The sequence below is a fragment of the Lemur catta genome, chromosome X (assembly GCF_020740605.2).
Source record: "Lemur catta isolate mLemCat1 chromosome X, mLemCat1.pri, whole genome shotgun sequence".
NCBI lineage: Eukaryota > Metazoa > Chordata > Mammalia > Primates > Lemuridae > Lemur > Lemur catta.
Window position 1 is genome coordinate 20287894 of NC_059155.1, and position 12705 is coordinate 20300598.

General features: G+C 39.4%; 1 protein-coding gene across 1 annotated transcript in view; it reads left to right on the plus strand.

The window, feature by feature from the left end:
• Positions 1-12705, plus strand: part of IL13RA1 (interleukin 13 receptor subunit alpha 1) — a 53637-nt gene that overhangs the window by 21792 nt on the left and 19140 nt on the right. The window contains exons 5-6 of the mRNA XM_045538720.1: positions 5248-5435; positions 8290-8438. Coding sequence (XP_045394676.1) covers positions 5248-5435; positions 8290-8438 — 337 coding nt within the window. The remainder of the gene's footprint in view (positions 1-5247; positions 5436-8289; positions 8439-12705) is intronic.

A 12705-nucleotide genomic window follows, 5' to 3' on the forward strand; every position in this document is an offset into this window, starting at 1 on the left:
ATGAAGGGAGAAGACTGCCCAAATGAGGGAGTGTCTCAGAGGCTGGCCTCTGGGGAAGAGTGTTCCAAGGAAGGGGGATATTTAGTCAGTGTGATAACAAGGTGGAGAAGGGGAGATCTGGCATTGTAAGTCTGCCCTCTGCATGGCCTTGTCTCCCATACTAGCATTTGTTAAGACTGCTTCTGAGAGAATGGGATGTGGAGGGTTGTATCCAGGACTTCTGAAGCTATGGGATAAGCATAGCCTTCCATTCTGGAGTGCCTGTTTTCCCTGATAACTGGATGAAAAGTAGTTTTGGTGCATGAAAACACTCATGGCTATATCATGGAATAGAATGCCAAAAAAAATAACATAAATTTTTGAATGAAAACCTCCAAAGTTGCCCTGGGGGTCACATTCACTCTCCTCCCCGGTGGAAGGGTCCTCCTGACATAGTTGAGAAGCACTGCAGGTGCAGCCAGACGGCACTGAGATTGTGTGGTTCTGTCTGGAAGTTTTTTCCCCCTGATGTAAATAATTCCCATCTGAGGTTTTATAGTTTTACTTGCTCTTCTTGGTACCTGTTGCTTCTCTTTTATTTAAAACTCTTCAGCAGCTCCCTGGTGGCTTCAAGTTAAAGTCCAAACTCTTCAGCTCAACAGACAAAGCCCTTTATGACCTGGCCCCTGTCAACTTCTCCAGCCTCAGTCACATCTCCCTCTATGCACCCTCACCCGTCTTGGAGCCTACCTTCCCCGCCCACACTGAACTTCTTTCAGTTCTTCAAACTGACTCTTCAAATACCCCAACAGAACACTGGAATTCAAACAGAATATTCAAAGAGAATAGTGGAAACATTCTGCATCCTCTTGCAGTCCAGGCCTTTCCTTTTCACCTCTTATTTGTCCTTAGCTCAGAAACCATTTCCTCTTTAGGAAGGCTTTCTTGACCTCTTGTGTCTAGACATGTGTCCCTTCTTCTTGTCCCACGGCATCTTGCACTTTCCTGTGTCATAGTACTCAGCACATTGTGTTGTCATTTCCTGTTTACTTGATGGTAGCTTGCCACAGACTGCAGTCTCCCTTGAGAACAGGGACTGTGTCTTGTTTCCCTTGGTGCCTGTCACTTGGTGGGTGTTCCATAAATAAGTTGTGAATGTTTGGTAGGATTGAAAGCTAGAGAACATTCAGGGTTAGGGTGAGGACTTAGGAGTTATAAGCAACTGAGGAGCATTATAGTTCAGGAATAAAAGGAGAGGAGGATTGAGTCGATCTGGCTCCCCAAAGAATTGCTAGTAAAGGGGCCAAAGAACTAAGCCTTAGAAGGAGTAGCCTACCTCTGCTGATGTTGCAGTGAAGTCTACAGAGAGCTGTAACATGTCTTGTGGGTTGGTAGCATTCCTGTGTTTATTATGCTATTAACCTTTCTTGCTTTTCCTGGAGTCATTATTGGTAAAACCACAGGGAAAACCTTTAAACAGTCTGTGTCTATATAAGGGGCAGGAAAAGAATGGAAGAAGTCTTAAAACTGCATCTTATTCCATAGTAGACTGTGTGGGAAAGTAACCCAGCTATTAGTATGTGGGCATGGCACTGGAGAGAGATGATGGCCTTGAGGTTGTTGTAAGACAAAAGTAGGGAAGTGCCTTGGGGTTATACTAGTGCAAACCAAGTCTCAGTGCAAATTGTAGAAAGAGTGTCCTCTCTGGGTGAATGAATTACAAGAAAAAACTGGACGAACCAAGTTGAAAGCATAGCATTCTTCTTCCTCCGAGCTGCAGTGTTTCTCTCCCTCTGGTCTGATGCAGGCTTTTGCCAAAAGCTGACAGCAGATGGTGCTTGGGCTGCATTTCAGCCCTTAGCTGATGTCTTTTTGCAGGGCACAATGTGTACAACCATTGGAGGTGGCTCAAGAAGCAATCCCAAGAGAGTGGTGGTTTACTGGCATGTGGCGGGGCAGATATTAAGGATCCTACTTCTTCTTCTTCTTCTTCTTCTTTTTTTTTTTTGAGTCAGAGTCTTGCTAGGCTAGAGTGCCATGACATTAGCCTAGCTCATAACAACCTCCAACTCCTGGGGTCAAGTGAGCCTCCCAAGTAGCTGGGACTACAGGCACATACCACCACGCCGGGCTAATTTTTTCTATTTTTAGTAGAGACGGGGTCTCACTCTTGCTCAGGCTGGTCTCGAACTCCTGAGCTCAAGCGATCCTCCCCTCTTGGCCTCCCATAGTGCTAGGATTACAGGCTTGAGCCACTGTGCCTGGCCAGATCCTACTTCTTGTCATACCCATTCCCAGAGCTGCTCATCATCAGCAGGTGCTCTTTCTGTAGTGTAGACCTGTGCTGTCCAATGTGGGAGCCACTAGCTACATGAGGATATTTATATTTTAATTGAAATTAATTAAAATTAGGTCAAATTCAAACTTAAGTTGCTCAGTCTTACTAGCCAGTTTCACAGGTGACTAGTGGCTCTTGTTTGGACAGCACAGATATGGAACATTTCCGTAATCCCAGAAAGTTCTGTTGGATGGTAGAGATGGTATAGATGCTGTGTCTTCTGCCCTCAGCACCTCAAAGCTTATTCTTTCTGGCGCCATACTTCTTGGGTTCAAAGCCGGGCTGTCTTCCTTACTGCAGTGTGAATTGGGGCACATCGCTTCTCTCTGAGCCTCAGTTTTATAATCTATAAAATGAAGATGGTAATAATTGTACCCATTTCTTAAGGTTGTTGTGAGGGCTGTTGTTGTATGAAAGGTGTTTGGAGCTGTCACTAACTGCTAGCATGTATAGAGTAAGCACTCAATACCTGATTGCTTTCATTACTGTTTTTTTATTATTATTATTCATCCCTACTCCCTTGTAGATGTAGTCAGTATACAGTGCTGGCCTCTTCCCCCACCTCACAGAATTAGCACCTTACTCATATCACCTCCCCTGCTCTCCCCTAGATAGATCCTTTCCAGTGAAAACCACAAAAGGGAGTCAAGACACAACACTCATTAGCGAGCAAGCACCCAGAAATGGTTTACATAGATTTACACCAGTGTAAATCACATCAAACAAACTGCCAAAGACTATTTTCCCTAATCCCCAACCAGAAAACGTGGAGTCATTTTTTTGGATTAAAAATCATTCTTTAAAGCCGCAGGGCAATGACTCGTGTCCCTGTAGGCATAGTCTGGCATTGAAAGGAGCCTGGCCTGAGTAGCTGCAGACTAGCCATGCCGATGAATTTTAGGCAATTTCTTACCACGTTAACCATCTTCAGAGTTGAGGGACTAATCTTTAATTTGTCCATTTCCTCATGTCTGCAGTGTGATTCTAAAGAGGAATTCAGTGTGTAAATTTTAACAGGAATCACCTGGTATCTTCATTTATCATCTGATCTTTCACAAGAAGTCCAAAAAAGTTGTCTATCTAGAACCGGTATTTTCCCTTCTATTATTATTTCTATACTACAACAGAACTGTTTTAAAATTTTATATCTAGGGTCTATGAGCATGTGTGGAATACTCAGGTTACAAAAATGAAAAAAGGATGGAAAAGATGACCCATTAGAGGAGTTCCTTTCATTATTAAAAAAACTAATTTTATACATGGTTTTCTTTAGTTATGTAAGAAAAATGTCATAGCTTTCTTCGGTTTCTGTTTCTGGCCGTGGGCGGAAAGCATTCCAGGACTGTCTGATCCAAAAACTACTCATGATAATAACTTAATTTTTAAAACAGTTTTCTCTCATAAACCACAGGGGCCTGCAATTAGGAGGAAAAGCTTATAGACTCTCTCCTGAAGGGAGAGAGCATTTTCCATATTAAAGCATTTCTTTGCATAGCCTTTGAAAGAGTAAATACATTAGCTCTGAGGTCTTTTTTTTTTTTAAACTGATTTGCAGTAGAATGCACTGGACAATTGCTGTCAGAATGCAGGTGCCTAGGCCCTGATAAACCCTTCTAAGTCAGATTCTCTGGGAGAGAGTTTCAAAAATATGCATTTTAAATTACAGCAGAAGATTCTGAGGTAACAGTTCAAGGGTTTGGGACTTTTTACTCTTAGTTCATTATTTTAAATTTGTCTTCCTTTTCTGCAGAACCTTTGCACAACTCCCGTGTGGCCAATGATATAAGGCTTGACACTGTGTCTTCTGCCAGTTACTGAAAAACAGGATTCTCTGATAGCCTAGACAAAAAAGTATAGTGAATGCCTTCTGTCTTCCTGCATTGTGCTAGGTACTGATGATTACTGGGGAATGGTATGTGTAGAGGTGAAATGCGAAATAAGATACCAGTAGTGCTATTAATACTTATGGAAGGCATTTAAAGCCGCACAGTGAAGTAAGGCACTTAGAAAGCCATTGCGTTTTGGAACCTTGATCTGGCAGTGACTGGAGGGCACCAATAATCAAGGTCAGGGAAGTCAGTCTGGAGAAGAAATGAAGCCTGAAGTGATTAGGGTATGGATCAGGATGTGGGCAATGGGAGTATCATAGAAGGCGAGAATCCAAGAAGCTTTACAAAGGAAGAAAGAACAGATTTTGGTGATAGAATACAGGGGGAAAAGGTGATTTCAAAGTATCTAATCTAGGAGCCTGGAGAAAATGAGCTGTGAATGATGGAAATGGGAAAGTTGGAAGAAAAAGCAGTTTAGTGGGGAATAGGGTGCATGATATGTTTTGGACACTGAATTTGAGGCAAGAATAGAACACTCAAATGGAGCAGTTGGAAATCTGGGACTACCTCTGAGATTAGAGGTCAGGACTAGAAATCCCCAGCACAGAAATCATAGCTGAGGGTTGGGAGTGATAAACTGGAGGTGAGTGGATAAGGGAGTCAGAGAAGAATGTGAGTGTGACCCCCCCTGGAAAGAGAGAGGAAGGAGAGGAACAAGCCAAGCAAACAAGGAAGGAGCAGGCAGAGGGACCAGGGGAGAACCATGGAATGAATTCAGCAAATAGGCATTTTCAAGAAACATAAAACTTCCAGTCCTGGGCTCAGAACACCTTCTCTTATGCAGAAGAGGAAGTAGTTAGGACTCCAGTAGTTTCCATAGTTACTAACAGTACCAATGTTCATCAAAAAGGAACAGTCTTTTCTTCCTAGTGTATGAAATGAGCCACATTGTAAAATAGTGTTTTAAAAAAAGCTATCTTTTCTTATTGAAAATATTCCTTTTCATGGACATCTTCTTCAGTCATTAAAAAACATTCTGCCCTTGTTTCTTGAATACCTTGTTAAAAATAATACAGAAGGTTGTCTCATTTTATCTTGTAGGCACAGCAGCCTGGGAAATATTCTTCAATGTAAAAACATCTACAGAGAAGGCCAGCACATTGGTTGTTCCTTTGATCTGACTAAAGTGAAGGATTCCAGTTTTGAGCAACACAGTGTCCAAATAATGGTCAAGGATAATGCAGGAAAAATTAGACCATCCTTCAATATAGTGCCTTTAACTTCTCATGGTAAGTTGTAGAAGTCTGCTATGACAGCGTGGATAAAAAGTGTTCTTTTGAACAATCAATACAAATAACAAAGAATGATGATTTGGGTCTTAAGATCTTCTAAAAACAAGGGAATATATTTATGTATACCTTTCTTTGATAGATCCTTGCTAAAGAAGCAAGCTTGGAAATGCTAATATTTATTGAGTACATGTGTCAAGTGCTTTATCCTTATCCTGTGTACTTAGGAGTATTCTGAGACTTGGAACACTTAGTTGTAGAATCAAGATTGGAATTGCATGAGTCCATTTTCTGTTGCTTATAACAGAATGCCTGGTACTGAGTAATTTATAAAGAAAAGGAGGACAGACACGATGGCACACACCTGCAGTCCTACCTACTCGGGAAGCTGAGGTGGGAGGATCCTGTGAGCCTAGGAATTTGAGGTTCCAGACTGGGCAACAGAGCAAGACCTTTAAAAAGAGAGAGAAAGAAAAGGGAAGGAATTTATTTCTCACAATTCTAGAAGCTGGGAAGTCCAAGGTCAAGGGGCCAAATCTGGTGAGGGCCTTCTTATTGGTGGGAACTTTCTGCAGAGTCCCAAGGGGTTACAAGGCATCACATGGTGAGGAGACTGAGCATGCTAGCTTAGGTTTCTCTTCCTCTTATAAATCCACCAGTCCCACTCCCATGATAAACCATGAATCCATTAACCCATTAAACTATGAATGGATTAAGCCATTCATGAAGGCAAAATTCCAGTCACATCTTAGAGGCCCTACCTCTCAGCACTTCCACATTCAGTATTAAGTTTCAACATGAGTTTTGGAAGGGACAAACATTCAAACCATAAGATAAGCTGCCTGACTCTAAGATCTATTCTCTTTTCACTTATGATACTTGAGAGGATAATGCTCATATGATCATATGTAGTTCCTGAATAGTCTAACTCTTATTTAGAAAAAGCTTAGATTGAAGGTAGTATAATCAGAGGTGATATTCAAAATATTTAACACTCTATATGGTATGGGCACTGATCGGTCTTAACAATCAGTGTAGCCATGTCTGGGTACACCAGCTGCATGTTAGCCTATTTAGAAAGAGCTTTCAACTTGAACACAAAATATCTGATTGAGGTTCTAACTTCTCCACTTTGGGCAAGGCATATAAACCATCTTCAGGTATTTCCTTATGTGTTAAATGGAATATATAATCCCTCTTGACCTCAAAAAATTGTCATAAGGTCTAAATGATATAATGTGTATAAAAGTGTTTTGTGTATCTCTAAAGCAAAATGGTTTATTTGTTGTAATATCCCAACAGGGAACTCAGATTCTGGCTAAGTGGCATACAGATGATTTATGGGCAAATAGCCATAAATTGACAAAGGCTCCCAAGTCTGTGAGCAGAACACTATTTACCACGCCTTCAGGTAGTCATGGAAGTGAATTCTAATCGTGGACAGCTTAGTTTGTAGGCCAAAGGAGTGAAGTTGGGGTAATTTGCCAAGTGGGGTAAACTGAAACAAAGTCCTTCTCTTTGCTCCCCCTGTTTGGCATATTAGATGACCTTTTAAGGCTTATTTTGCTGCTCTTCTCCCTGGATATTAACAGTGACATAAAGGAAGAGGGAAGATCCTTCTTAAATAGAAGATGACATCTTCAAGTTGTTTTCTGTTAATTATCCATTATCTTCTGTTGCTTGCTCTTAGTATCGCTGATTCCTGAAGAAGCAAATTGACCAGGCTAATGTTTTTTACAAAACAGTTGTATTTTACTCTTAATTATGGTTACAATCATGTAACATTAAATTTACCATCAGAAACATTTTAAGTGTCTGTACAGTTCAGTAGTGTTAAGTATATTCACTTTGTTGACAGATCTCTAGAACTTTTAAATTTTACAAAACTGAAACTCTATGTGCATTAAACATTAATTCTCCTTCCCTTGGCAACTACCTTTCTACTTTGTGGTCCTATGAATCTGACTACTTTAGATACCTCATATGGGTGGAATTATGTAGTATTTGTCTTTTTGTAACTAGTTTATATGACTTTGCTTAACGTCCTCAAGGTGTATTTGTATTGTAACATGAATTGTGGTCTTTGATTGGCACAAGTGAGTATCAGCTAGGGAAGCCCCTTGTACCTGGTGTCTTGTTACTCATCAGGTGGAAGCTCATCTGGACCCAGGCACTTCTTTATTCTCTATACTGTAGCTAGATATCCTGATTACACCCTGGTCATTTTCTAGCCAGATGCAGGCCAGAGTTCATGTCATACGCCAGATACCCTAAAGCTGTTCCTTAAATCCATTTTACTAGGCAGTTTTAAATAAACTTCTTCTACTTATTATGCCTAGTCAGAAATTCTAAAACTATGTATCTGATCATATGAGGCCATTAAAAGCATCAGCCCTATTTTGATTTAACTTTGTGAACCTTCATTATCCCTACATATATAGAGAGAGTCATCCTTCAGTATCCATGGGGGATTGGTTCCAGGAACCCCAAGGGTACCAAAATCTGCAGATACTCAAGTCCCTGATGTAAAATGGTATAGTATTTGCATATAACCTATGCACATCTTTCCATATACTTTAAATTATCTCCAGATTACTTAAAATACCTAATGCAATGTAAATACTAGATAAATAATTGTTATACTGTATTGTTTAGGAAATAATGACAAGGAAAAAAGTCTGTACATGTTCCAACCATCCATTTATTTTCTGAATATTTTTGACTCACAATTGGTTGAATCCATGGATACGGAACCCACAGATGAGGAGGGCAGACTGTGTGTGAGAAAGAGAGTGTATGTATAATCAAATAAACTTTGGAAGCTAATTTGTTGTGTTCCATTTCTGTCTTTCAGTGAAACCTGATCCTCCACATATTAAAAATCTCTTCTTCCAAAATGGTGGCTTATACGTGCAATGGGAAAATCCACAGAATTTTATTAGCAGATGCTTATCTTATGAAGTAGAAGTGAATAACAGCCAAACTGAGACACATGTTTTCTCTGTAAGGATTTTTAGATTGTTGTTTTTATTTGGATGTTTTTCTTTTACTTGAATTTCTTCCACTGAAATATCAATGAAATGTAGCTGTTACATGTATCACCTTATGATGATGATGATAATGAAACTTCTTGTCTGAAATAGGGCATGGTAGAAGATTTGAGGATTTATGGTAGTATTGCGTGCAAGGTTCAAGCCATTCATTAATTCATTTGCTCAGCACATTTTTATTAAGCATCTTCCATGTGCCAACCACTGTTTTATGTGTTGGGGATAAGGCAGTGAACATGATACCTGATGGACAATTTTTTTCCTTTCATGAAGCTTATATAATAGACCATAAGTATGTAAATGAACAAGCTAATTTCAGAGCATGAGTGCTATGAAGAAAATAAAATGAAATGATGCAGTAGAGTGATTGGGAGGGCCTGAATGACATTTGACATGAGACCAGATTGATGAGCGGAAGCTAGCCACGTGAAGATCTGGGGATAGAGGAAACAACAAATATAAAGACTCTGAGTCAAGAATGAGCTTGGCATGTGTGAAAAAACAGAAAGAAGGCTGATGTGGCCAAAATATAGTAGGAAAAGATGTCTTTAATGCAATAGGCAGAGATCAGATCATGCAGATACTTGGAGGCTCTGATGAGGCTGTTCAATTTTCTTGGACTTTGTGGCAACTCAAGTATTCAAATTTGAGTAGTCAGTATTTGTTGGATTATGTACGTTTATGCTATTCAGAATCTAATGCAAAACATGCTGATTAGAGGTCCTATGGGACATTGACCAGAATGTGGTATATAACCTCAGGGCATCAGCCCTATTGTTCCACTTTAGAGTAGAGGTCACAAACTAGGGCCTCATACATTTTTTTTCTGGACCAGAAAGTGGGATTTTGTTTCTTTGTTTATTAGATTTGAAATTTTTTTGCCCAAATTTAAAATCTTGGTACCTTAAGAGTGTATGTCCATAAGGTGGCGCCTCTAGACCACGAGGACTGCACCACTCACTTGTTTGCTACCTGTCTGGGCCCTTTATACATTTGTGTTTTAGAGGTTAGATAGAAGCTAAGTGTCTTACATAGGCTTTTAAAGGAGCCTAACATCTTGCATGTGAGCAAATTCCTTGGTTCAGTTGTTTTAGCTCATCATGGAACTTTCCAAATGCTGACTAAATTAAGCTACTGTTGACAGGGTATAACTCTAGAGGGAGTGACCAGGTCCACAGCAGAACAGAGCTATTCTGGGCGTTTATAGCTGAATCTGTCTGCTGAAATATGATAATCATTATTAGTACCAGAAATTACAGTGTCCCCATGAAATAACTGCAAAGGGTAAAAACAAAGGGCATTCACACGGAGGGGGACTGGTGCTTGAATTTTCAACAAAGTGAATTATCAGAAAGCTGAAATATACTTGATTACTCCAGCCTTTATTGTCCTCTCCTGTCTGAAATCCTGAGACACTTGCTACTTACATTACTCACTTTGCTACTTAGTTACATCCTGCTACTTAACCTGATCATATGTGTGCCTTTTCTCTCCACTGAAAATATAAATTCCTGTAGGAGGAGTCAGGTGGTATCTACCTTGTACTGTTCCTGCTACTAATAGCAGATAATATGTATTGAGTGATTACTATGTACTAGGTATTTTAGTAAGCACTATATCTGAATTGTCTCATTTAGTCCTCACAATAACCTGAAGGACCTAGGTCCTGTTATTTTGTCTCTATTTTACAGATGAGAAAACTTAGTTACTCCTAAGGTCACATTTCTAGTAAGTGATAGAATAAAGATTTAAACAAAGTTGTAACTCCAAAGCTTGTATTTGTAACCACTGGAGACCACCTCAATATTTAATAGCAATAACCATCATTTATTAGGTGTTTATGAGTGTTACAAAGATATTCCTCTATGTGCTTCTTATACAGTAGCTCATGACAATCCATGAAATAGATACTATTTTAATCTACATTTTATTGAGAAACTAAGGCTCAGAGAGGTTAAGTAACTTTCTACAGACCAAAATAGTTGTATGACTTTGAAGTCAGTATGAATTCAAAGGTTTATTGGTCACCATGTATTAAACTTTGAGAATACTTAGTATACCACCAGGTACATAATCATCACTTAATAAATTCTTGTTGAATGGTTTTACTTTTTTCAAAAATAAACTTCTGAACTGAAGAGAACACATACATTATGGAAGTTATCTACCTAAATCAGAACTGTAGTCTATTTGGAATTAACTCTGTACACTTGAGTTTAATATTCTTTCTCCTAGCAACTGTTTCCTCTCCTAGAATGTCATCAGCTTTGTGTGCGCTCACTGATTTTGAGTTCTGCTGGTTAGACCTTTTTTCCCCCCTTTTTGCAAGATAATTCAGGGAATTATTTTGCCTGGTGTTAAGAGGAGTTAAGAAGGGGAAGTAAGCTAGAGCATGAACCAGTACCATCACATGGGGGCTGTGGTTAGAGGTAGCTCATGACAGAATCATGAAGTAAGAAACGACTTGTTTTTGACCACGCCCCCATCCCTGCAAACTATCTACTTGGTACTCTGTGCCCTTGTTTTCCTTCTCTCGGAGCTGCCTGAGTAGCTGATACATTATGCAAGAGGATTTACATTTGAACAAGAACATAGAGACATAAATCTGCACATTGATTTGCTGACTTTGGAATTTATATATATGGGAGATGGTTCAGGGGAAGAGGGACATCAGTTTGCAACTTGATCCCTCAAGTGGTAGTTGCCACTTGTGATTCCGCAGCAGGCCTATGATTCCAAATGGCCAGCAACACGGTATCCCCCTGAGTGGCTTTTGCTCTGCTCCTGTATGAAATATTGAAAGAATGGCCCTTCATCATTTGGTTGGCCTTTCAGCTCTTCACAAATGCTAATGGGTACCATTTAGCCTAAATCCCATAGATTCATTTTGTTGCTACTTCTAAAACTTTCTATAAACAGAATTACACAAAATGAACATTTTTGTGTGTCTGTCTTCTTCCACTCAACGTTGTTTTTATGAGATTCACCAGTATTGCTTCCTGTAGATGCAGATGGTTCATTCTCATTGCATTCATTCCATTGTGTGAATATGCCAAGTTTTATTTATCCATTCTCATATTGATGAACATTTGGATAGTTTCCAGTTTGGAGTTTTATGAACATTCACATTTGTCTCTTGGTGCATATGTGCATACATTTCTGTTGGGCATATATATATAGGCACATATGGGTTATAAGGTTACATATGATTGTCTCTAGTAGATAATAACAGACAGTTTTCCCAAATGGTTGTGCCAATTTACACTCCTAAGCAGAAATTGAGGGTTTTAGATGCTTTACATCTTCGCCAGCACTTAGTATTATCTGGTAGGTGTGTATTGTTATCTTGTGGATTGAATTTGCATTTCCCTGATGACCAGTGAAATTGAGCACTTTTTAATATGTTGATTGGCAGTTTGCATATCCTCTTGTGAAGTGCCTGTTCAAGTTTTTTGCCAATTTTTCTATTCTGTTGTCTGTCTTTTCCTTATTAATTTGTAGGGGGAAAATATATATTCAAGCCCTTTGTCAGAAATTGCTAATATAGGCTGCGCGTAGTGGCTCACACTTGTAATACCAGCACTCTGGGAAGGTGAGGCAGGAGGATCACTTGAGCCCAGAAGTTCGAGACCAGCCTGAGCAACATAGCAAGACCCTCTCTCTATGAAAAATTTAAAAAATGAGCCAGGTGTGGTGGCACATACCTGTAGTCCCAGCTACTTGGGAGGCTGAGGCAGGAAGATCACTTGAGCCCAGGAGTTTGAGGTTACAGTGAGCTATGGTGACACCACTGCACTCTAGCCTGGGCAGCAAAGCAAGATCCTGTCTCAGAAAGAAAGAAAGAAAGAAAGAAAGAAAGAAAGAAAGAGAGAGAGAGAGAGAGAGAGAGAGAGAGAGAGAGAGAGAGAGAGAGAGAAAGAAAGAAAGAAATTGAAAATATGTTCTCACATTCTGCATATTGACTGTTTATTTATTTCCCTAATAGGCTATCATTTGATGAACAGAAGTTTTCAGTTTTAATGTAGATGACTTTATAAAAATTTTTCCTTTACGGTTAATGTGTTTTTTTAAAATCCTGTTTAAGATACATTTTCCTTCTTCAAAGTCATGAAGATGTTCTCCTACATTTTCCTCTGAAAGCTTGCTGTATTTATTTATTTGTTCACTTATTTTATCTTTTTTTTTTTTTTTTTTTTTTTGAGACAGAGTCTCGCTTTGTC